The sequence below is a fragment of the Equus asinus genome, chromosome 13 (assembly GCF_041296235.1).
Source record: "Equus asinus isolate D_3611 breed Donkey chromosome 13, EquAss-T2T_v2, whole genome shotgun sequence".
Lineage (NCBI taxonomy): Eukaryota > Metazoa > Chordata > Mammalia > Perissodactyla > Equidae > Equus > Equus asinus.
In genome coordinates, this window is record NC_091802.1 from 36,771,392 (window position 1) to 36,793,433 (window position 22,042).

The 22,042-nt window shown below is 40.6% G+C and overlaps 1 protein-coding gene across 5 annotated transcripts in view; it reads left to right on the forward strand.

Moving 5' to 3' along the window:
- Positions 1-22,042, forward strand: part of SPOP (speckle type BTB/POZ protein) — a 61,391-nt gene that overhangs the window by 37,811 nt on the left and 1,538 nt on the right. For all 5 annotated transcript variants that reach the window (XM_044744575.2, XM_044744576.2, XM_044744574.2 and 2 more), the window contains 8 exons: positions 3,799-3,942; positions 4,590-4,711; positions 6,654-6,805; positions 6,939-7,066; positions 13,317-13,494; positions 16,201-16,256; positions 17,201-17,323; positions 20,886-21,028. In XM_044744575.2, coding sequence (XP_044600510.1) covers positions 3,865-3,942; positions 4,590-4,711; positions 6,654-6,805; positions 6,939-7,066; positions 13,317-13,494; positions 16,201-16,256; positions 17,201-17,323; positions 20,886-21,028 — 980 coding nt within the window. In that variant the 5' untranslated portion in view covers positions 3,799-3,864. The remainder of the gene's footprint in view (positions 1-3,798; positions 3,943-4,589; positions 4,712-6,653; positions 6,806-6,938; positions 7,067-13,316; positions 13,495-16,200; positions 16,257-17,200; positions 17,324-20,885; positions 21,029-22,042) is intronic.

The following is a 22,042-nucleotide window of genomic DNA, read 5'->3' on the forward strand; positions in this document are numbered from 1 at the left end:
AATAAATGAAATTATAACAAGCCTTTCTCCTTTTGTAGAATGAAGATATACTTGATACTGGATGAAAAAGTTACTTTTACCAGGGCTGATAACTTGAGGTGCCAGGCTGGGAGTTTTCGGCTTTGTGTGTAACTCATCCAAAAGAAGAAATTAATGATTCTCATTGCATTGCAAATCTAATATACTCAGCATTATTGGAAGGATTCTTTTATAAATATGTTAAAGAAACAAGCAGAAAAGTTAATGAACTTGAACGCAACTGGATAAATGTTTCAGTCATCAAAGTATTTGTGCTGAATGCCTTGTTGCAGGCAGGCTGTGCTAGGTGATAAGGGGATACAGCGAAGAATAGTTGCGAGTTCCTTTGAAGGAGTTTTAAGTCTACTGGAGGCAACAGAAGTGTTCATAAGTGTAAAAGAAGGCAGCAAAGAGTGCTCTGTGTAGGTTCCATTGAAAGCATTATCTGTGTATCATGACAGTATTAATACGTTTTTGTTTTTTTTTAGAAAGATTAGCCCTGAGGCTAACATTTGCCAATCTTCCTCTTTTTGCTGAGGAAGACTGGCCCTGAGCTAACATCCGTACCCATCTTCCTCTACTTTACATGTGGGACGCCTACCACAGCGTGGCTTGCCAAGCGGTGCCATGTCTGCACCTGGGATCCGAACTGGCGAACCCTGGGCCACCAAAGCAGAACGTGCGCACTTAACCGCTGCGCCACCAGGCCGGCCCCTACATTTTCTTTTTTACTTCTGTCTACTCTCCAAAGTTTAATGTTTTAGTTAGAAATCATGTATATTGATTGACTTTAATCTCTTGTCAAAAATGATTAACAACTTCGTGGTCTCATAATACCTGCTCGGAAGCATTCTGTTAGAGATTGCTGCTACTTGCTATTGATACTACCTTCCTTGGAATTTGAGCAGTAGCAGAGTTGACAGAGATATTTAAAAGTATATTTCTTGGTGTAGCCTCACAGGTTAGGACTTAGTAGAGTGTACAGGAAAATAAATGGTGGTATATAACAGATGCATTCAACGTCAGAACTGTCGGCATACTGGGGAATTGCTAAGCTTTGGAAAATAAATTTCTCATTGGAGAACTTGGACGGTCTTGTGTTAACCTGTTTGCATCCAGGAACAGTATATTTTGGTGCTAGTTGTCTCCTACAAAGGTTCTTAAACCATGACCCTCAAATGGGCCTCCTCTTTTCTAAAATTGTTTTTCTGCTAGGCATCTATGGCAGTTGGCACGAAGTGCTGGAGAGTTCATGTGACACCAGGCTACTTTGCTGCTGAACACTTTGCCCATGGTGCCTGCCATGAGTGAAATTAATTAGACTTGTGCTCTCCTGGTCAATTTCCCTCTCAGCAGGTTGTGTGGTTAGAGCTCCTCAGAGTCTAAGGCTGATTCTCCAGTTCTACTAGCTGCTGGGTTGGACATTTTTTAAAAATGGGAAGAGAGGTGATACTGTTTAAAAAAAAATGACTTGGCTACAAAATAAGTGAAAAGCTAAAAAAGAAGAAAAAATGGCCAAGACCAAAGTTCTTTTGTTTTTTTGGTTTTTTTTCTGGTGGTTATAATGGACCATGGTTCAGTAGTAACAAGCCATTAAAATAAACTCGTTTTAAATTTGTCCTTTTCTTAGGTTTAGAGAATTCTTAAATTGTTAATTGTTAGACAAATTTGAAGTATTTTTTTAAACTTCAAAATAAACTCAAGTTAGTGTTTTATGATCACTCAGTGTAGAGCTGAGCCTGTACCCCACACCTCCAGAGCCAACTTTTATGCTTTTAACTAACGTGTAAAATTCACATGTTCATTGTCAACCCGCCCAAAAAGATAATTTTAAGTAAGAATTTTGAGATTTCATTCGGGCTCCTCCTGGCATTAATGGTAACTAGGGTTTGTAAAACTGCCTTAGACGTATTTACTCGTTACTAGACAAACTGTTCTGTAAGAATGTGTTTTCCATCAGATGCAAGCCTACCTTGATCACAGGTGATCAATTGTAGCATCTGGTCTGTTTTCTTGGTGTTACCCTGGAGTCATGAAGTGCACGAACCATGGAGGCCTAAATGCCACTGCCATGCTTCGTTTGCTAGCTTAAGTGAAATAGCACATCATGTGTATAAGATTGTTAACTCCATCTGTGATTACATGGAATACTTCAGTTGTAAATGCCTTTAGGATGGTATTTACAACTAATGAGGACTCTGGTAATGCCAATGGCATTACGAAGTGAGGGTGTGACTATATCTTATTAATCCCCCTCCATGCTTATTACTTAAGTGGCCAGAATGTGTGAGTTGAGTGGGTTTTTTTTGTTATTCATTTATACTTCTTTCTACAAAGGGTTTGAGGCAGTTTCCAGAAATACTTAACATTTAAAAGAGTAAAATAAACAGTTGAGGGAATTAGAGCAAAGTGAATAACATTAAGAAAATAATAAAACTATTATAGAATGAACATATGATCTTATATAGAATATAGCATATAGAACAAGCCTATCAACCTATGCTTTCAAGAGGTGGGTTACAAATTTGTCTCAGGGCTTCCTAGTAGCCAAGCAAAGAGGGCAACATGATCATGCTGAAAACAAACCAGGTGTTCAGGAAAGAATTTTCTCCCTTGGGTAGTTTATAGTCTCACCAGCAGTATATGAGAGTTCCCATATCCCCATATGTGGTATGGTTGATTTTTTTTCTTGCTGGTCTGATAGGTGTAAAATGTTTGAGCCATCTTATTTCTGTGAACAATATTTTTATAAGGTAGTTGGCTTTTTTCTTACTGATTTTGTAGAAATATTTTATCAATTCATGTATTAATAAAATAATCCCTTTGTCATGGGTTGCCAACTTTTTTTTTTCAGTTTTGTTTATGGTACTTAAAAATTGTAACCAAATTCACTAATTTTTTAATGGCTTTTGCGTTTAGAAAGGCCCGGGAGGGGAGAATTTGGAGTTGGATTTTGATTTGCTACTGGGACACCCTGTTGAGATGTATAGTAGTTATTTGAAATGGTCTGAGGCTTATGAGAGAGGTCATGGTTAGAGAGATTTGGGAAACATTTGTATGGAGGTAGAAATTTGACAATGTTGGGGGGGATAAAATTGCCATGAAAGAGAATGTAGATTGGAAAAATGAGGATGAAACCATGGGAACAATAGAGGAGGAAGAGAATCCAATAAAAGAGACTGAGGAATGAGCATGAAACAGAGAGCAAGAAGCATCTGGAAAATAGCATAGTGACGGAGTGTAAGTGGGGAGAGATCTCTAGTGCTGCAGAGAAAGGAACACATCTGGGAAAGGGGTAAATGTTCCCCTGGAGGAGAGCAGCTAGCAATGGGTTGAGGAATAGAAGACTGCCCTGAAGTCTGCAGAGAAGCGTAGGAGAAGATGAGACAGCAGTTAGAGAGGTAATAGGTCATTTCCTTTGGAGTAGAGTGTTTGTACCACAAGGGAAGGAGCCAGTCGCAAAGTTGTGTTGGTGTTCACTGTGCTTTCTCCTCTTTATGCAGCCTTTTTAAGGATGTACTTTATGTGTCTTTTGAGTAAATTCATTTGGTAAGATAGTGTTAAGTATTATGCAGAAGATTAAAATTGTGACTAAGAGACTACTTTAGATTAGATAATCTTCTCTGAGGTTAACATTTCATGCTAAGGAGCCATTTGAATGATAAGGGGAGAGCTTTCTAGGCAGGAGACAAAGTTTCCAGTCTCTGGAAGGTCTGACAGATAGTAGGATAGTAGACCATTAATCTAATAACATCCTCTTGCTTCTTGGGTGGGTTTTAGGGTGAAGAGAGCAGAGAAATCTTTGTCCCCTGACTTTGGAAATCTTGTTTAACCTTCAAACTGGCGATGTCAAGAGTTCCAAGTCCTCCACCTCCGGCAGAAATGTCGAGTGGCCCTGTAGCTGAGAGCTGGTGCTACACACAGGTAAGTTCATGTTTTCACCCTGGAAATCTTGCATCTTGGGAGGATTTGGGGGGATGAAAGGAATAAGATTTCTTTTCTACGTTGAGTTTCCTGCTTTCTCTGGGACATAACTGCCATAGCAGATAAAGTACTTGTCAGCTTTCCATTCCTTGTTTTCCCTCTTGGAATCTGAATGTCCTAGGCCAGTGTCTTTTACTGGAGGATAAAGGGGGACTCTTTGAAACTAGATCCACTTACATCCCCCTTGATGGAAATGTGTTCCTCTGTGTGCAGCTCAGGGGGAAACCAGGCTTGAGATTTGCAACCCCAGGCAGTGGCATCAACATCTAATTGTCCGATGTTGCTCTGAGCAGAGGCTGATTTTAGGTATGGCTTTATCATCTGCTTTCCCAACCCTGTCTGTGTTTTTCTCACTCATCCAGTGTTTCTCAGAAGCTGAGAAAAGTTATGAAAGCAGTTGGTCACTGTGCGATTTCTTAAAATGTGGATGAGGGATGGAAAAAGCTGAGGCGCCCTTTTGGCCGCACAGTGCTATCTTCCTATGGAGATCATGCAGAGGGAGGGAGGGGAAACAACGATCCGATCGTCAGCCTGTTTGTCAGTTTGCCCACTTCCTATTTAATTGCTTTCTGGTTTTCTATCAACAGATCAAAGTAGTGAAATTCTCCTACATGTGGACCATCAATAACTTTAGCTTTTGCCGGGAGGAAATGGGTGAAGTCATTAAAAGTTCAACCTTTTCATCAGGAGCCAATGATAAACTGAAATGGTGAGGAATATATGTAGCTGTAAAAATTTTTCTGAAAGTTGCCTGCTTTGCTTGGTTTTATGGGAGACTGACTAGAATGTAAGATCTTTGAAGGCTGGGAATTTGTTCTGAATGTATTCCCCAGTGCCTGGCACATAACAGATGCTCACTGATATTTGTTGAATTAATTCAGTGAGTGTATCAGGGATCAGCAAACTCAAACGGCTGTAGGGTAATGTAAAAGACTGAAGAGGGCCAGTGTTTGCAAGTGATATCCATCCACGGTATGAGTGTTGACCACTTGGCAAACGAGTGAGTGTCCTTCTAAAAGGGATGGTGGCTGCTCAGCTCCAGCTGACTATAGCTATGTGTGAATAAGGGCTACCAAATTTTCTGAGTTTTCAAGAAAAGCAAAAAATCTAGATTTTAACACAATATCTGCTGACTTTTAAATTGCCTGTTTTTAAACAATAAAGGAGGTTTATTTGCTTATGTAACTGGAGTGCCCAGGGTGTCGGATGGGTTCAAAAGTAGTTTGATCCAGCAGCCCACTGGTTAGATTAAGGACTCCATTTCTCTCTGCTGTGCTCTTCACACTGTTGGACATCTCAGGTCTCCCTTCCCTTATGGTTGAAGGATGACTGGCAGTAGCAATGGGCATAACCCACCACCATCCAACAAAAGTCTTTGAACTTTCGGTGAACTAACTGTGGCCAAGAATACGTCATACAGGCACTGACTGGTTTAAATCTGGGTTCTCTCGGTTAGTCCTGTGGCAAAGGGAATAGGATCTGGGAGTGGGGGTCAGTCCCATCCAAACCGTGTGTCCTCTTGACCAGGAGTAGGCAGTTAAGGATACAACCGAGTGCTTACTGCAAAGACCAGAACACATGTCTGCGAACCACCACTTTTGACCTCTGATAACCCTCTGAGGAGTTAAACAAGTCTCCATCATTTAGTATTTTTTAGCTATGTACGTTAAGCAGTGTACTCCTAGGTGCGGAGAGAATACTATTCTTAGGCATTATGTTTAAATCTACATCTTTAGCACAATGTATAGTGATGTATGTGGCATATGCACTCCCTAGAGAGGCACTGGATTGGGCCACCTGTCTGAGAGAGGTGCCATAACATTGGCAAGGCCTAAGGATACATATGGCCTATGTATTATATGCGGTAGAAGCAGTGTCTGAACCACATGCCCTTCAGCTAATGACATTTGCAGCTTAACTCAGTCGAACGGTTAAATTCTGTCTATATTTTGTTTTGATTCATTGGTAACAGATTGGCATCTTTGACACTATGGAGAAGCCTAGCTTGGAACTCTACCCTGGGTAATAGGAGTTTCCTTTTGTGCTTCCTTCGTACTGCCTCCTTTATTTTAATCTTAGAATATTATTGCTAGATTGATAAAGTATCTGTAAAGGATTATGTACTATTCACGTATTTCTCTAGAATACTTTTTCTCTCTCAAGGTGATATTAAAGGACTCACTGACATTTATTTTCATGGTTTTGCCAAAGTCCTGACAAAATAAGGGGCCGCCTTTCCTGAAATTGAGCGTAAGAATAGAGTGAGACTAGGCTGAGTTTTAAAATATTTTAGGGGGAGAAAAGAGTGATTTGGGAGATTATGAGGAAAAGGCAGGATGTGTTGTCAGATTCTAGGGTGCCCCTTTATTTTTCAAAAGTTCTTTTTTTATTATGGTGTGCATCATTCATTAAAGAATGCCCCTTTATTTTGATTGTTCCTTTTTAAAAGGTGACTCGGGTTGCTCTAGGAAAGTGGTTCCCAAGTAGTTATTCTACTGAATCAGAATCTCCTGGTATAGGGCCTGGGTTTTTGTTCTTGTTTTTTTAGTATCTCCCTCTCTTGATTTTGATTCTAGTTCCCTCCTATCACTTCACAAGCCTATAAACATGGATGCTTTCGACATTTTTTTTTTCCTATCTGTTTTGGACAGGTGTTTGCGAGTAAACCCAAAAGGGCTAGATGAAGAAAGTAAAGATTACCTGTCACTTTACCTGTTACTGGTCAGCTGTCCGAAGAGTGAAGTTCGGGCAAAATTCAAATTCTCTATCCTGAATGCCAAGGGAGAAGAAACCAAAGCTATGGGTAAACGTTCTCCTCTTTGTTCAACAGCTTATTTTCACGTACAACAACTATATACACTGACAAGTTGCGGATCTGATCGGTTTTTTATGAGTAACCCTAAATATAACTTTTTTTTTTTTTTTTTTTACCTCAGAGAGTCAACGGGCATATAGGTTTGTGCAAGGCAAAGACTGGGGATTCAAAAAATTCATCCGTAGAGATTTTCTCTTGGATGAGGCCAACGGGCTTCTCCCTGATGACAAGCTTACCCTCTTCTGTGAGGTGAGTCCTTTTACCCCACTGTGAGACTAGCAATTCCCAGACCTGGTGGGTTTGGTAGGCTTAGTTGTATTGTATCAGGGATAGAAAGTGAGAAAAATCCCCAAGTGGAGTGGCACCGCACGCACGTCATTTATGTGACTGATTGAAAATTGTCATGATTTCAAGGTTGTTGGGCACCTCAGCTTTCCATTTGTTACTGTTCTTACAAACAAAGATTGTGCACTATCTTGGTATGTGTGATTTTTGAGTTGCTTAGGTCAAGATTCTGGCTTTTTCATTGCGGGTTTTTTCAGATAACATTTAGAAGGACTGTCACTTCAAGCTGAGGAGAATGGCCAGCAAACAGATATGTATATCTGTTCCTTAAACTTTCTGACTTCTCCTTGAGTATGAAGTCCACGCGTGTTTGACTACAGAGCATTTGCCTTTTCTGCTCTTTGAACTAGATGACTCACATCAGGAGTTGAGTGGCTCTGGTTTGTCTTACTGGAGTAATTGTGAAATAGGAAGGTGGGAACCATTTTTTCTAGAGTGAAGGCTGTGTAAAGCTCTCTAACTTGTTTGCCAGGAGAATTATCTCTAGTTAGCTAAGGGAATCCTTCTCTCACAAACGACCTACGAGCCTTTCTCATGTTTACAGGGAAGCCTCGAAGTACAATTCCCAAACTGAGAGTGAGTTGGAAAGTGGTTTCTTTAATGAATATATGCCAATTAGTTGTTTCATGCTGTTATCAGTACATTTATAAATACTCATAAGCTTACAGCGTAATAATTGAATAAAACCTTCAGTCAGCTGGGATGGTAGTGTTCCCTATACATTGCATGATCAAGGAACCACTCCTGAGCAGCAGCACTTGATGAGATGACCATTGTATTTTCATGGGGAGGATGCAGGCAAATTCCCCAACTGCCAGTGTGCTCTATCAAATAATAGGCTCACACTGTGAGTTAATGACAGTTCCAAAGGCATATCACCACCTGTGCGGCTGGGAAGGGTGTCCCTTAGGAATCTTGCCTTTTTGCAGAAGAGGCCTGGCCAGCAGTGGCCAGCTTTTTTTCTGAGTCACAGCTCATTGAGTATTTCCACAGAGTAGTTGCTGGTGATTAGAAAACTTTGGAGGTGTAGTTTATTAAAATACCACGCTGAATATAAAAAATACAGTTTGCTTAATAGTTACTTCCTTCTCCTTGGTAATTGCTAAGTAAAAGAAGGAAATACTAAAGTTATGCCTTCTATATATATAAGTACATAAAATGTTGTAGTTGTTTTTTTGTATGAAACTAAAATTTGAATTCCATATCACACTCAGTTGCCCAAGTGAAGAAATGAGAACAATTAGGTGATTTTGTATGAGGTTAGATGTTATATGAACAGGCTGTCATTTAATTTTTGCCTATCCTAGAGACCTATATTTCAGAAAAATGTAAAAATAATGGAAAATTCTAATTTCTGTTGGAAATGAAAGCCAACTTTGAACTGTTCTCTGAAGGAAGAGACATCGCCTCTAAATATTGCATCTGGTGTTTTAGGCAATGCCATAACCTTTATTGCAGCATTTTCAAGTCCACAGTGGGTCCAGCCTCGCTCATGTGCTTTCCTCTCCTCCTCCCCAGAAAATCCATTCCAGCTGCTCCAACCCTTGTATTGACGTTGATTTGGAAACCATTTAGCCTGCCCTCACTTGGCAGTCTCTCGTCTTGTGGTTAAGTCTAAGGCTCGCTCTCCCTTCGCTTCCGCATATGAAATTCTCTTAGGAGAAATCCTGTGGTTAAGTTTAGATTTGCCTTACTGACTTAGAAGGGAAGTGAGATGACACTTTGGAAATGAGGAGATGTTGAACAGGGAAGCGTCTGCTGGGTTCTGCTGATGCCATCGGTTTCTTACCATCGGACCAGGTGTGCCATCTGTTCCCTTCACACTTCTCTGTCAGCCACAGGTGCTGCGTGTTGCTTCTCATCCTTGGGCTTGTGCCTAGTGAGACTCGTTTCTGTTCCAAGGCTCTCTGTGGACTTAGTAGCATTCAGCATTGCAAGACGGTTGCGTGGGGGTGTGTGTTGGATGCGTGGGTTTTAAAAATGTCTGCAGCTCGTCCAAGTTCCTAGCGCTTTTCAAAGCTGGATCATCCTCTGGTGCAAATTCTATCCCTTTGACCTGTTGCTCCCTTCTATCAATGGAATATTTATAAACAAGTTTATCTTAGGTCATGTTTATATTTTATTAATTATTGGTTAGTAGTTTCATATTATTTAGAGGCTTTTATGAGGTTGATGTCCACATACAAATTTAGGTTATGAGTACTCCACTACTCCATTCCTCACTCAGCCTTTGGCCTAGGCACTTCTGTGCTATCCTGACTCAATAAGTGCAGTCATTTCATGGATTTTGGGGGCTCTTCCCGGAGGCCATGAGAGGGAATCCTAAGGTGAAAGACTGAGAATCATACCTTCGTGTGTTTGGGCTTTATTTCAGTGGTATTTCTGTTAATGAATATTTAAATGAAATTAGATTGCAAACTCTGAAAATGCCAAATGGATGGTCTTGTTTGTAAAGTGCCGTACTGGGTTCACTTTCATTTCTCAGTGATGTGTTTGTCTGACTGTTAGGAAATGTGGTGACTCTTCCAAGTTGATATTGCTTCGTTAATGTATTTGGAGCATTTTCAAAGCATTCCCTGAATTGTGTCTTATCACAATTCTTTCAGCTAGGTTAGTTCTGTTATCTTCGTTTCCTGTTACTGGGGAGAGAAGCAGTGCCTAAGGAGGTCAGGTAATTTTTCCTAACATTGTGCAGCAAACTAGCGTCAGGGCCATGTCAGCTCTCTGTTTTCCGTCTTTAGTCTGCTGTGCTACACTAAGCGGAGCTGAATGCCATTCACCCAAGGAAACATCAACTCTACGAAGTTTTCTTAAAAGAGAGTATTTATTTTGGTAATCAAAGAATCAGGAAAGCTGTATTACACTTTTGATTTTCTCTTTAATAATTTGGACCACAGAAAATCTACATGAAAAATGTTTCAGTTGTGTTGACCCTTCTCTCCATTTATTTATATTGAAAACGAGTAGCTGTTAGTAATAAAGATGCATGTATTCCGCCTTCACTGTCTTCACTGTATATGCTTTGACAGGTGGAAGATTCTAGTGCCTCTTTGTGTTGTTGTAATTAAAGTTGAAATATGAAATAGCTAATCAATAGTTAACTCTTAAAACATCTTTCTTTCTTTCTCAAACATAGCTTGGGAATATGTATTTTTGCCAAATTTTAAATATGTGGGTCCATTTATTTTTTTTCCTTTTTATCATTTTATCAATGGGTTGTTTGGATATATTAGTTGAACTGTATGAAAAAGCTACTATTTGATTGTTCTTGACCTACAAAAATGATGATTTAATGTGTAACAGTATAACAGGTTATAAAACATGATAATGTAAACCTACCACCCAACCCAACACCAGCAGTAACTTGGAACTAACCTGTGTGTGCTTCTCCTTTATTCCTTAGACCTGTTATCTCCCTACTCAGAGGATGATAATTAATAGCTATTTTGAATTGTATGTTATCATTCCCTTCTTAATTATTTGTATGCCTGAACAATACTTTATTATTTAGGTTTGGTCTGGTTTTCAGCTTTATAAAAAGGTGTCAGATTGTATATAGTCATCCAGGACTTGCTTTTTTTACATTATTATTGTGGATGTAACTATAGTTCTATAGTTCATTCATTTTTAGTGCTGTTTAATAGTCTGTTGTGTGAATATACAACAGTTTAATTCATTCTCTTGTTGATGGACATTTAGATTGTTGCTAGTCTTTTGATTAGAAATAGTGCTGCTCTATAAACAATCCACGTGCAGTCTATTTTTTTCTTGATTGTTTTAATTATATAGAATTTTAAAAATATATTTCCATTGGTTTTACTTAGACTTTTTATGTTTAGGTAAAATGTACAAGAATTGGCACAATCTTTATAGTCTTTTATGGAATTTTCTTTTTTAAGAAAAGGAATAGACTCAAAGTAAGACCCTTTTACAGCTTGAAATTTAGGGGATTATACAGCCTTCCTGAGACATTTTCATGCAGTCATTTATAAGACGACATAAATGTCACAGTCACGTCATCTTCACAGCTGCAATTCTGAATGAGTCTCCATAGTCAACTTTATAGGCATTAAAAAAATCTTTAGTTTTTCTCAAAATGGTCTCATTTTAGCATCATCATTTGCAGAGGAAAACAATCCCTTTCTAAGTTAAAAGTTTGGGCTCTGAAGACTCATTTGTGAATGCCATTTAAAATTTATTTTTAATTAAGCGTATTTAATGTTGGTAAGAGGTGCCAGACATTCAGAGCTCTGGAGACTCCAGGCATCCATATATCTGCAGAACGAGTCTGGCTCAGACAGTGAAGGTACATTCTCCTTCTTGCTGTGTTCCTGTCTGTCTAGAGAGAGAAACTGCCCCAGTGAGAGGAGTCATGGTCCTTGGGCTCTACTCATTACCAAGCATACCTTTAACCGGCAGAGGGTCCACTGGTAACTGTAGTTTGAAATTCAGCTTAGCTCTTGCCAATTCATTTTACTCAGTGTAGTAAATTGCCATCAAGTGTTAATGACTTTGGGCTCCTGTCAACCTGGTTTAATTCAAGCTTAGGAACCCAGTGCCAAAAGCATTTTCCATTCCCTTCATTGGCCATCCCAAGAGATTCCTGCCATTCCCTATGAGGAAGTTGGATTTAATTGATCTTTTCCCTTTTTTTAATCAACAGTATTTTGAAGCTATAACTAGAAACAGGCAACTTCTACTTTCGGTGTTAATATTGTCAAAGAAGTGAGGGTGTTAATGTGAGAAAGTGGCTGAACCAAATTAGAGATCTTACGCAGGACAAGAGAGAATCTCTGTAGGGTGGTTTGTGCTGGGTCCTGGGTTATTAAAATAATGTTGTAATCTGACTCTGATAAATGTGCTACTAATGCTAAGCACATTCATAATTGATTAACTTGGCTCCTTCATTGCTCAAGACCATAATGGCTAGTTTTAAACAAATAAATAAATTTCTTGACCTGATAGTAAATATCTCACTCCTGCACAGAAGGGACTATGGGTCATTTGGATGGGGCATTAACTTTGCCTCGGGGTTTATGACTGCATTTAAGGGATGACTTGCATCCCGAAGGTTAAAAGGGTCATTTAAGATGTTCCTAAGCTGTCTTTCTCATCGAGCAAGAGTGGGGAGCTGATTCTCAAGGTTTGTGGATTCTCCTTTGATTATAACATTTCTAACCTAATGTGACGTAGGAGATGAAGCGCAGCAATGGTTGTTAGGCAGAAGGCTTATCTGCTAGGTCTTATCTTCAGTGTGGTAGCTTACTCTTATTATATAATGTTATATGATTTATAAATTCTTGTATCTGGTGTCCTAACAGATTTTTCTGAGTTTCACTGATCCATCTAGAAGTTACCTGGGTTTTTATCTAAGCTGAATAGTTCAGTAAATTCAGCTGGTTAAAACATGCTGCTGCTGAAGCCACAGTGGCATGTTGGATCCCTCTATAAACCTGTTGCCGTCATTCTGTTCCAAAATTCTAAATGCATGTCTAGCTAGAGCTGGCCATCTTGTATGTCGTTGTCACAAATGACTAAGTAAGAGTGTAAATGGTGTGGGATATTCATCCAGTTATCATGACCAGAAGGATCTTCCAAGCCCAGTTCTGTTCATTAAACTAACATTTGTGAGGAGGTGCCAATTATTTCCCAGGCCCTGTAGAAGCTGTATTTTATTTTCATGTTCCAGACTAAAATAACTGAAGTGCTTTAGGCTTATTAGATTCTTTTCTCTAGAGAGTTTAACTTAAATGGTAGTTTCTATAGGAGTTCTTTGTATTTAACCTTTTGCTTAAGACAGGATAAAGTAAATACTTGAGGTTTATCATTTGTTTCTGTACATCTTTTTCCTCTGGTGGCTTTGCCCGGCTTTTCAGGGCAGGAGAGGCAGAGCTTATTAGAAGTTGGAGGAGAAGGAGATTTGTGGGGCCCTCTCCGCGTTGTCCTGAGATGGTGTGGAATGAGTATGATTGTCATAGATTGGACATTACTTGATCCAGAGGATAAAGCCTTGATTTGTGCAGCTGGTTTTAAGGGAGCATGACTAACGTTAGTATCGAGTATACTATAGCATTAAGGTAAAAGTGATCTCTCCTGCTGGGAAAAAAATTCTTGGTAACAGAAGCTTTGGACTGTGTTTCCTTGTCTTTTACAGGTGAGTGTGGTGCAAGATTCTGTCAACATTTCTGGCCAGAATACCATGAATATGGTGAAGGTTCCTGAGTGCCGGTTGGCAGATGAGTTAGGAGGACTGTGGGAGAACTCCCGGTTCACAGACTGTTGTTTGTGTGTTGCTGGCCAGGAGTTCCAGGCTCACAAAGCTATCTTAGCAGGTTGGTATTTATTCATGGGGAAATTTAGTTTTGGTGAAACAAGGAAAAACAGTGGCTGCGTAATTGTCTTTTGAGTAACTCGAGCTTTTTGAACTAGTGTAAAAAAGGTGCAACTAAATAATATTTTTATATTGTGGCAACATGAGTTGTCATAACCAAAAAGGCTGCTCTGTAAAAATGGTATTTCTGTTTTTCCTGTCTGTAGTGGACTTAGGCCATGATTTTCAAGGAGTGGATGATGATGTGTATTGAATGCCTTTGCACCTAGAGAGTAGATGTCCAAACAGTGGTTAAGAGCAGGTGTCAGCCTCTAAACAGGGGCTTAGGATGTAATGGAGAGGATTCTGGACTCAGGACCAAACCGCCATCTAGCTACGTCCCCAATCCTGGAGGTCTTGGCTCTCTCTTTGATACTAGAAGAATGAGAATGTTGCCAGTGATATGGAGGATCCGCTTGCTCCAATTATAGGCCCTTGGTCTTTAAGACCAGAAATACTGACGGAAGAGGAACTGATAAGTCAGGACTGAATTTACCTCACATGAAAGTATAGCAATCAGACACAAACTTCTTTTCAGACCATAGAGTCTGTAAGAGGAAATCACAGGAAGCTTCAGGCAACAGATGTATTACAAGACCCTCAGCTCTGTCATTCTAAAATATGCACCTAGCAAAACGTCAGCCTGGCTCAATGTGGCCCTCTTCCCGCCCCCTCTCGCAACTAGGTGTTACTGTGTATTGCTATAGGAAGTCGCTAAGTCCTCGGTTAGTGTCTCCACGCTCAGCTGGGCCCTCAGCCCTGCCAGGACTCTTTCTACAGAAACGTAGTCCACTCCCTTTCGTTTTCTCAGTAATAGGTACTTCAGACCTTTACCACTCTCCTTTAATCTCCAACTACTGGAAGATGACCCTGCTACTTCTTCCACGAGAAGATTGAGGTCCTTCTCCCTTAGCTCTTGCTTCTCACCTTAACGGCATTTTCCCTGCGTTCTCAGTGGAGGAGCTGTTCTTCCTCATGTCCAAAGCAGACTGTGTTTTCTACTTCTGCTTCATACCCCCTGCTGCCTTCTCAGAAGCTGTGCTCTGCCAGTTATACCTTGTTGTCTGGTGTCTTCCCCATCTCTCTCTCCTATTGCCTGTTTACCGTCAGCCTGGAAACAGGCTCAGGCCTCTCCCTCTAGTTCTTCTCTCTCTCTCTCTTTTTCTTTTTTTTCCAGAGCTAAGTTTCTTGAGTTAGCACATTCACTGTCTCTCCTCCTTTCCTCCCACTTATCCTCAGTTTACCTCCATGCTGTGAAAGCAGTTTTCTAACGTTATATGACCTGCTAGTTCCTAAATTTGAGGGACTCTTTAATTCATATATTATTTGACTCCTTTCTCCTGGTTTTCTCCTGGTTCTCTGGCTACTTCTAATAGTAATAGCCTCACTCTTCTTCTCCCATCCCTTCAAACATTGGTGTTCCCTGAGGGTCTGCCTCAGTTCCCTTTTCACTCTCCTTATTTCCCCAGGTGATTTTGTTTGTTCTCATAGCATCAGCTTCTGTCTATCTGCTGAAGGCCCTCTCAGCGTATCGCTGCTTTGGATCCTTCTCTCTTTATTAAAAGCACCAGCACTTTAGTAGTCAACTGCTGTAAGGTATTTATTTAGTACCTTATACTCTATAACCCTTCTGAGATAAGAACAGTGAGAATTAATATCCTTTTGGGATAGATTAAAATATTGAGGCTCAGAGGGTTAAGTGATTTGCCCAAGATTATGTGGTTAGAAAATGGCAGATCTAAAACTAGTCCTTTCTGATATAAACTATAGATCAAAGTCCTACTATGTATTCCATCTGTTCCTCCTCTCTTAGGTAGAGATTGGTAGTCTCAACTTTCACCAAAACCCTTGATTTATTGGACAACATGATAAAATTTGAGTTCTTAGCCATTTTATTACTTTCGTGGTTGAAATTAGGCTTACTTATTTTTCATAGTCTCTATTAGACTAGAATGGGCATGGATTAGAATGCTGTATCTCAACCTGTTCTTATTATCCCCACCCCTAAGGGAAAAAATTAAATTATACCTAATGAGAGACATTAAATACTAAGGATTGAGATTTTTTGAGGTAGGATTGAGCTTTGAAGGGCTGCCAGCGATTGTGATAGCTAAGATTTTTTCGCCTCTTTGGGCCTCTCATCTCTGTTGAGAACGCCTGGCTTGGAGGAACAGACAACCAGCTGAAAACAAGCACGCGCTCCCTCTAGTTAGTGGATGCCACTGAGCCCTGTTCTTGACCTCGTTGCTGTGTGGTCCCTGGAGATGGAGAAAGTAGGTGTCGTTGTTCCAGGCAAAAGTCCAGCTGTTAAGACACCCTGCTTACACCATGAAGGGCTTTCCGTTTGAACCCCCATATCTACCCAGAGGATATCATTGTCATCCAACATAGGCAATTTGAGTAATTTCCTTGAAATATAAATGGTTGGGATGGAGCTAATAAGAAATTATTTTGAAAGTAGTGATTTTTTCCCCCTATGTGTTGTAATTATTCAGATTTTGATGTATTATAAGAAGAAAAGAATTTTATAATTCTGGTGTAATTTGAGGCTAAGACCCTTTCCTGTAGCAACAGGACAGAAGGAGAATGCTCTCTTCTTCATAACAGAAGAACCAGGAGATTTCAGTGTGATAACCGTATCTGCCTCTGTTTCCCTCTCACTTTGTAGCTCGTTCTCCAGTTTTTAGTGCCATGTTTGAGCATGAAATGGAGGAGAGCAAAAAGGTATGTAACAGGAGGGAGATATGTCTTTTTAGCTAGATGGCTAGATTCAGATGATTTCCTAGTTTGGCAGCAGGTTTATTTTCCTAATGATTTTTTTCTTATGTGTTGTTAAAATGGAGTATGATTCCCTGAACAGACACTTTCTGAGAGCAGAGAGGTGGTCCATTCTAGATATCTATCTATCTAGATATCTAGGAAGCATTCTAGATAAAGCAGTCTCACTCTGTCCCAGGCACAGAGCTTTGGGTGAGAGTATTAGATATGTGTTTCTACTCAGGGCAGGAAAAGTGACAAGGACCAGCCCTGGAGGCCTAGTGGTTAAGTTTGGCATGCTTCTGCTTCAGCAGCCAGGGTTCAGTTCCCAGGCACAGACCTACACCACTCTTCTGTCAGTGGCTGTGCTGTGGTGGCAGCTCACATACAAAAGGAGGAAGATTGGCAATGGATGTTAGCTCAGGCGAATCCTCCTCAGGAGAAAAACAAAAAAAGGTGACAAATCAAAAACATAGTTGTCTTATTGTTGTATATAAGAAAACAAAGGTGGTATGTATGATGGGAGAAAAGGCTGTTATAATCAAACAGGGCAAAGAGAAATTTTCCATTCATGTTAGATTTTAACATTTCTTTTTTCTTTCTTTTTTTTTGGTGAGGAATATTGTCCCTGAACATCTCTTGCCAGTCTTCCTCTATTTTGTATGTGGGATGCCACCACAGCATGGCTTGATGACCAGTGTATAGGTCTGTGCCCAGGATTCAAACCTGCGAACCCTAGGCCGCCAAAGTGGAACACACGAACTTCACCACCACGCTACCAGGCTGGCCCCCATTCGTGTTAGATTTTAAATGATATCAGCTTTTCTCCTCACCAGAGCTTAAAATCATGAAAATTGTTTAGGGATTTTGTTCTGTTGGAACGTTTCTCATTTTCAGTTTTTCTGGCATAGAATCGGGTTGAAATCAATGATGTGGAGCCTGAAGTTTTTAAGGAAATGATGTGCTTCATTTACACGGGGAAGGCTCCGAACCTCGACAAAATGGCTGATGATTTACTGGCAGCTGCTGATAAGGTGAGATAAGAACAGAAAAATATCCCAAGATGAGGAGTTTCTGTGACTTCTTGAGTGTCATGATGGGGCTTCTGTGTTGCTTTGTGGGTAAGAGGAGCCGCGTCTTAATCTGGCCAGGATGGTCCTGGTTACACTTGTTCTCCAGCACAAGTATTGATAGCACCCTTTTGATTTCAGAAGTGTCTTGCTTTGAATGGTAAATTATATGGTCACGCAAACTATGGAAAAGAAGGATAAGTTTGATGTTTTTCTCTCTTTACTTCCCCATCTCAAACTTAACCACAGTGATATTAAAGATTCAGATAATACTCACATTTGGAGTTATAGTTTATAATTTGGCTTTATAATTTTAAAAATGTTCTTGAGTTCATTAGCTTTTATGTAAACTTTGTCAATAAGAGAATAATCTTTTATCCAGTGTCATGGTTATCATTTTCAACTTTTACCTAAGTAGTTATTGAAATATACCATATTGAAAATTATAAGGTGATTAATAGCTCTTTGGGGAAAAAAGAGATACTGCTATAGTAAATGTATACTTTGATTGTAAGACACGTTTTGGTTTGAGAGATGTTAAAGTGTGAAAATAAAAATGTGGATCTTAGAGTCAAGAAAATATTGGGGATTACCTAAAACAGCAGGCCAGTGCTTCCCAAAATAAGGTGGGGATGGGGGGAAGGTTAATGAAACACTGCTTTTAACTGAGTCCAATCAGGGAGTTGTGTGTCTCTGTTTCACTGCAGGATTTCTCAGATCATTTACTATACTCGTGTGCCCTATGAGTTTCCTGTAAGGGAATGTGATGGTCAGCATTTCTTCAGTTTAGTTAACTCTGGAATGCTTTTCCTCAAGGACTGCCTCTGGGGATTAGTGCTCCCCAAAACAAACTTTGGGAAACTGACTTTCATTGTGTAGATATAGCAGAGAGAGCCCTGTGGTCTGAGGAAACACAACTGTGTGGGGGTGAAAGGATTGCTGTCTGTCCTGCGGGAGCTTTTCTTGTGTTGAGGGTGGTTGAGGCAAGGGCGTTAAAAGGGCTTAAACCCAGCCAGCAACAGAGCCTGTGGGAAAGATGGTTCTCTTCCTGCCGTGCCGCTGCAGCACCCCTCTCAGGGCAGCGCGGGCTCTGACCGAGGGCGCTAGAGCCTTCCCGGGCTGCTGTGGGAGTGGGCCCCTTCTACCTCCCTCTGCACCCGAGGACAGCGGGAAGGGCCTGTGTTTATAGTGCAGGCTTGATCTTTATGATCAGCTTTTTGGAGTGTTTGTAGGGAGTGAGGCATGTAAACCCCATCAATGCTGCTGATGAAAAGGATTGAATAATAGCTGTATTCTTAGCACCTTTCAAGACTATTAGTACAATTAAGCAAAGTGAACATTCCATACCCTTCCATTCTGGCTTAGTCCTTACCGGAGGAATGTTGCTTTCAGTGGAGACAGTAGGAAGATTCACTGTGAGCTCTGGGGAGGTAGAAGACACAGCCCAATGCCTGCTTTTCGTAAACTTGAGTTTATAGTGATTGTACCTCATCTCTCTGATTTTTCAGCAGTCTCTTGTGCTTAGGCACACCAGATGTTTATTATCCCCCTCATCCTCCTACTCCCATAAGGATGAGTAGTAACACAGGGCCCACTTTTTAGACAGAAATACTGAGGCTCAGAGTGGTATATCCCCAGAGCCAGGGGTAGACATCTGTGTTCCCTGGGTTTTCCTTCCTGCTCTTCAGCCAGAGAACTACTAGGATCCTCCAGTAAGTGCACAGAACTTGGGATCAGCCTGAATTGACATTCCAAGAATGGTATTTTCAGTACAATGTGTTAACTTACATTTTGAAAAGATAAAGCAGTTGAATCACGGCAGTGCTTCAACTTTATGAATGAGAAGTAACTGAAGGGTGTGTTTCCAAATTCCATTCAGAATTTCCAGTTAGACAGTCTTTGCTCCAATCTTATATGGAAACATTTTTACCTTTACCCCTTTTTTTGAGCTTAAGGAAAGCAGAATAAGAAATCTTTCATGGAAGGTTCTAAACATCTAGAATTTACCCAAGAGGTTGAAACAGCTTCTTCTGAGCTTTTCCAGTCTCCTGGGGACACGTGTAATTAGACCAAAAACAAAACAAAACACATCGGCCAGGCCTAGGAGACACAATTTCAATCTCTCGGGTAAATACTGCCATTAGGCAGGTTTTTCAGAAGCATAATTAAGGGAAAAAAAACTTTGTCCCCCAAGGGACAAGAATGGCTACTTTTGTCTAATTATGCAGTAGGGATCGGAGCTATTCACAGAAAAAAATCCTTTTAAAAGAATATATTGAGAAAGGATAAGAGGATTGTTCCGTGCAGAACTGTATAAAGACTGAACATTTACTCAACCTTTCCCAGCCTTTTAAAACAAAACCGGCAACCCGATGTCTTGCTTGCCTAGTGTCATTCCTGTTTTCCATGGAAACTGTTTTCCAGTTACTCAAATGTAAAAAATTAAAGCTGCACCAAAACCAATAAAACTCTCTTTTTGCTGCAGGAGATCACAATGCCAGTAGATATGCCTCCCCAGAATTCATAAAAATAAAATTGTCCTGGTTTGATTGCCATGATTCAGCCTGGAGGGGTCTTATGTCATTGAGTTCTGAGGCCCCCAAGATGGGACCTATTCGGAGACTGTGGATACCCTCCAAGCAAACCATTCTCCTGTGAACTAATTAATGACATTTTATGTTGTGCCTCCTTTTATCCGTTCCTCCTCCTTATCCCTCAAGTTCCTTACTAAGTTCATAATCTCATATTTGAGAACAAGTAGTATAGTTACATCAAAACAAATGAGCTAGATCAGATCTGCCCAATATTAACCTTCATTTCCAAAATGTTTATACCCTTTAGTTGGAAAATAGGAAGTTTTTAGACTGAAACTAGATCCAGGGTCTCTGTTGCTTTGTTCTTCTGTTCTGAGCATCTTAACCTCAACCCCAATAAAATAGGACTCCGTTTATCCTTTTCTATTTAAAAGGAGACCTTTGGTTGACCCTCATTCAGGAACAACTAGTGGCAGAGATGCTGGTGAAAGTCACCACAGGGCTCCTTTTCACAGCCTGATGGGCCAGTTGGGATACCCTGCCGGGCTGGTGACAATGCTTAAGTAGAAAGAACTGTGCTTCACCCTGGGCTGGCTGTAAATAAAAGGATTGTAGAAATTCGAAATGTAATGCCCCTGTTGACTTGAAGCACAGTAATGCCTCATTGTAAGGATGGGTGGTGATGGTTTAAGACACACTCTAATCATAGCTGGGGCAGGGTAAACTTGAGAATGTGCATCTACTTCATAATTGCTACTTTTCTAACAGGTAGAGTTTAGAGCTTGAATGGCAGCTGTGCAATTTATTTAGCTGTCTTCATTTAGCCTCGGGAGTATGGTTATGTTTTATCCTTGCAGTAGTACCCTTCTCATGGCCTGTGCAGTTCCATTCAGGTATCCGGTTACATGGTGTACAGCTGAAGAAAACCACTTAAGCAGCAGTCCGCCCGGAGCTGTCCCTGCTCTGACGACAGCAGTGCTTGTGTTTTACAGTACGCCCTGGAGCGCTTAAAGGTCATGTGCGAGGATGCCCTCTGCAGTAACCTCTCCGTGGAGAACGCCGCAGAAATTCTCATCCTGGCTGACCTTCACAGCGCAGATCAGTTGAAAACTCAGGCAGTGGATTTCATCAACTAGTGAGTTGGCATCTTCAAAGTTCTTTCAGGATGGTTGGGACAGCTAGAGAAATGAGAAAGACTTTGAATTAGTGAATAAAATAGACAAGTAGCTTCATTAACCTTTTAGTAGGAAGTAGAGAGTTTTCATTTTTCCTTCAGCTTGACAGTATGGAAGATGATGTTGCTTTCATGGGTCTAACCCTATTGGTGAATGAGGTGTTTTACTTCCTTGTAGTAATCGGAATTGATGAAAATGATAACTGGCTGGCCTGAAAAAGCTGTGTGCCCCAGATGATAGTATCTTTACTTCACACTCACTGGCTTAATAAGGACATGGAGATCTCTGGGAGAACAGAAGTATGCTTTTTGGGAGTTAGTAAAATGTGTCTAATGGCCGATTGTGGAGTGGGGAAAAGAGAAGGGGTGAGCGGTAGATGAGATTAAGTACTGTTTTGAGGAAGACGTTCTCTCCAGTAGAGCTGTCCCTTCATCCTAATGACCTGGCCGTATTACTTTTGAAATAACTCTCAGGGCACGTTCTACTCCCTTGCCTCATGGGGAGCAAAAGTTAGAAAAAACCCAAGGGAGAGAAGCGGGCCTTATGAAGCCCACACAGCAGCAGTTCTGCGGGGGTGGGTCTAAGAGGTCACCAGGTAGACGAGTGAACGTTATTCAACACAGAATGTGCCTGAAGACAGGAAACAATGGCCCCTAAATCTGTTTGTAAGATTATTTCAAAGTTACCAGTTGAGGCAAAAGAGGGAGGGAAGAGAGCACTAAATGTGCATTCTGATGAGTGCTCACTCTGTGCTGGACACTTGTTTGGTGCTTTTAGATGTAACCATTTCACGAAGTGTGGTTATTACCCACTCCTTTTCCGTAATCAGATAGGCCCCAGGCTAGAATCTGCTCTGTGGATACGGGACTAGTAAATGACAAAGCCAGATGGAAGCTCAGAGCTGTCTGACCAAGAGAACCTGTGCTCTTTCTCTTTATTAGCATCTTCAGTAAGTACAGAGAGCATTGACAATG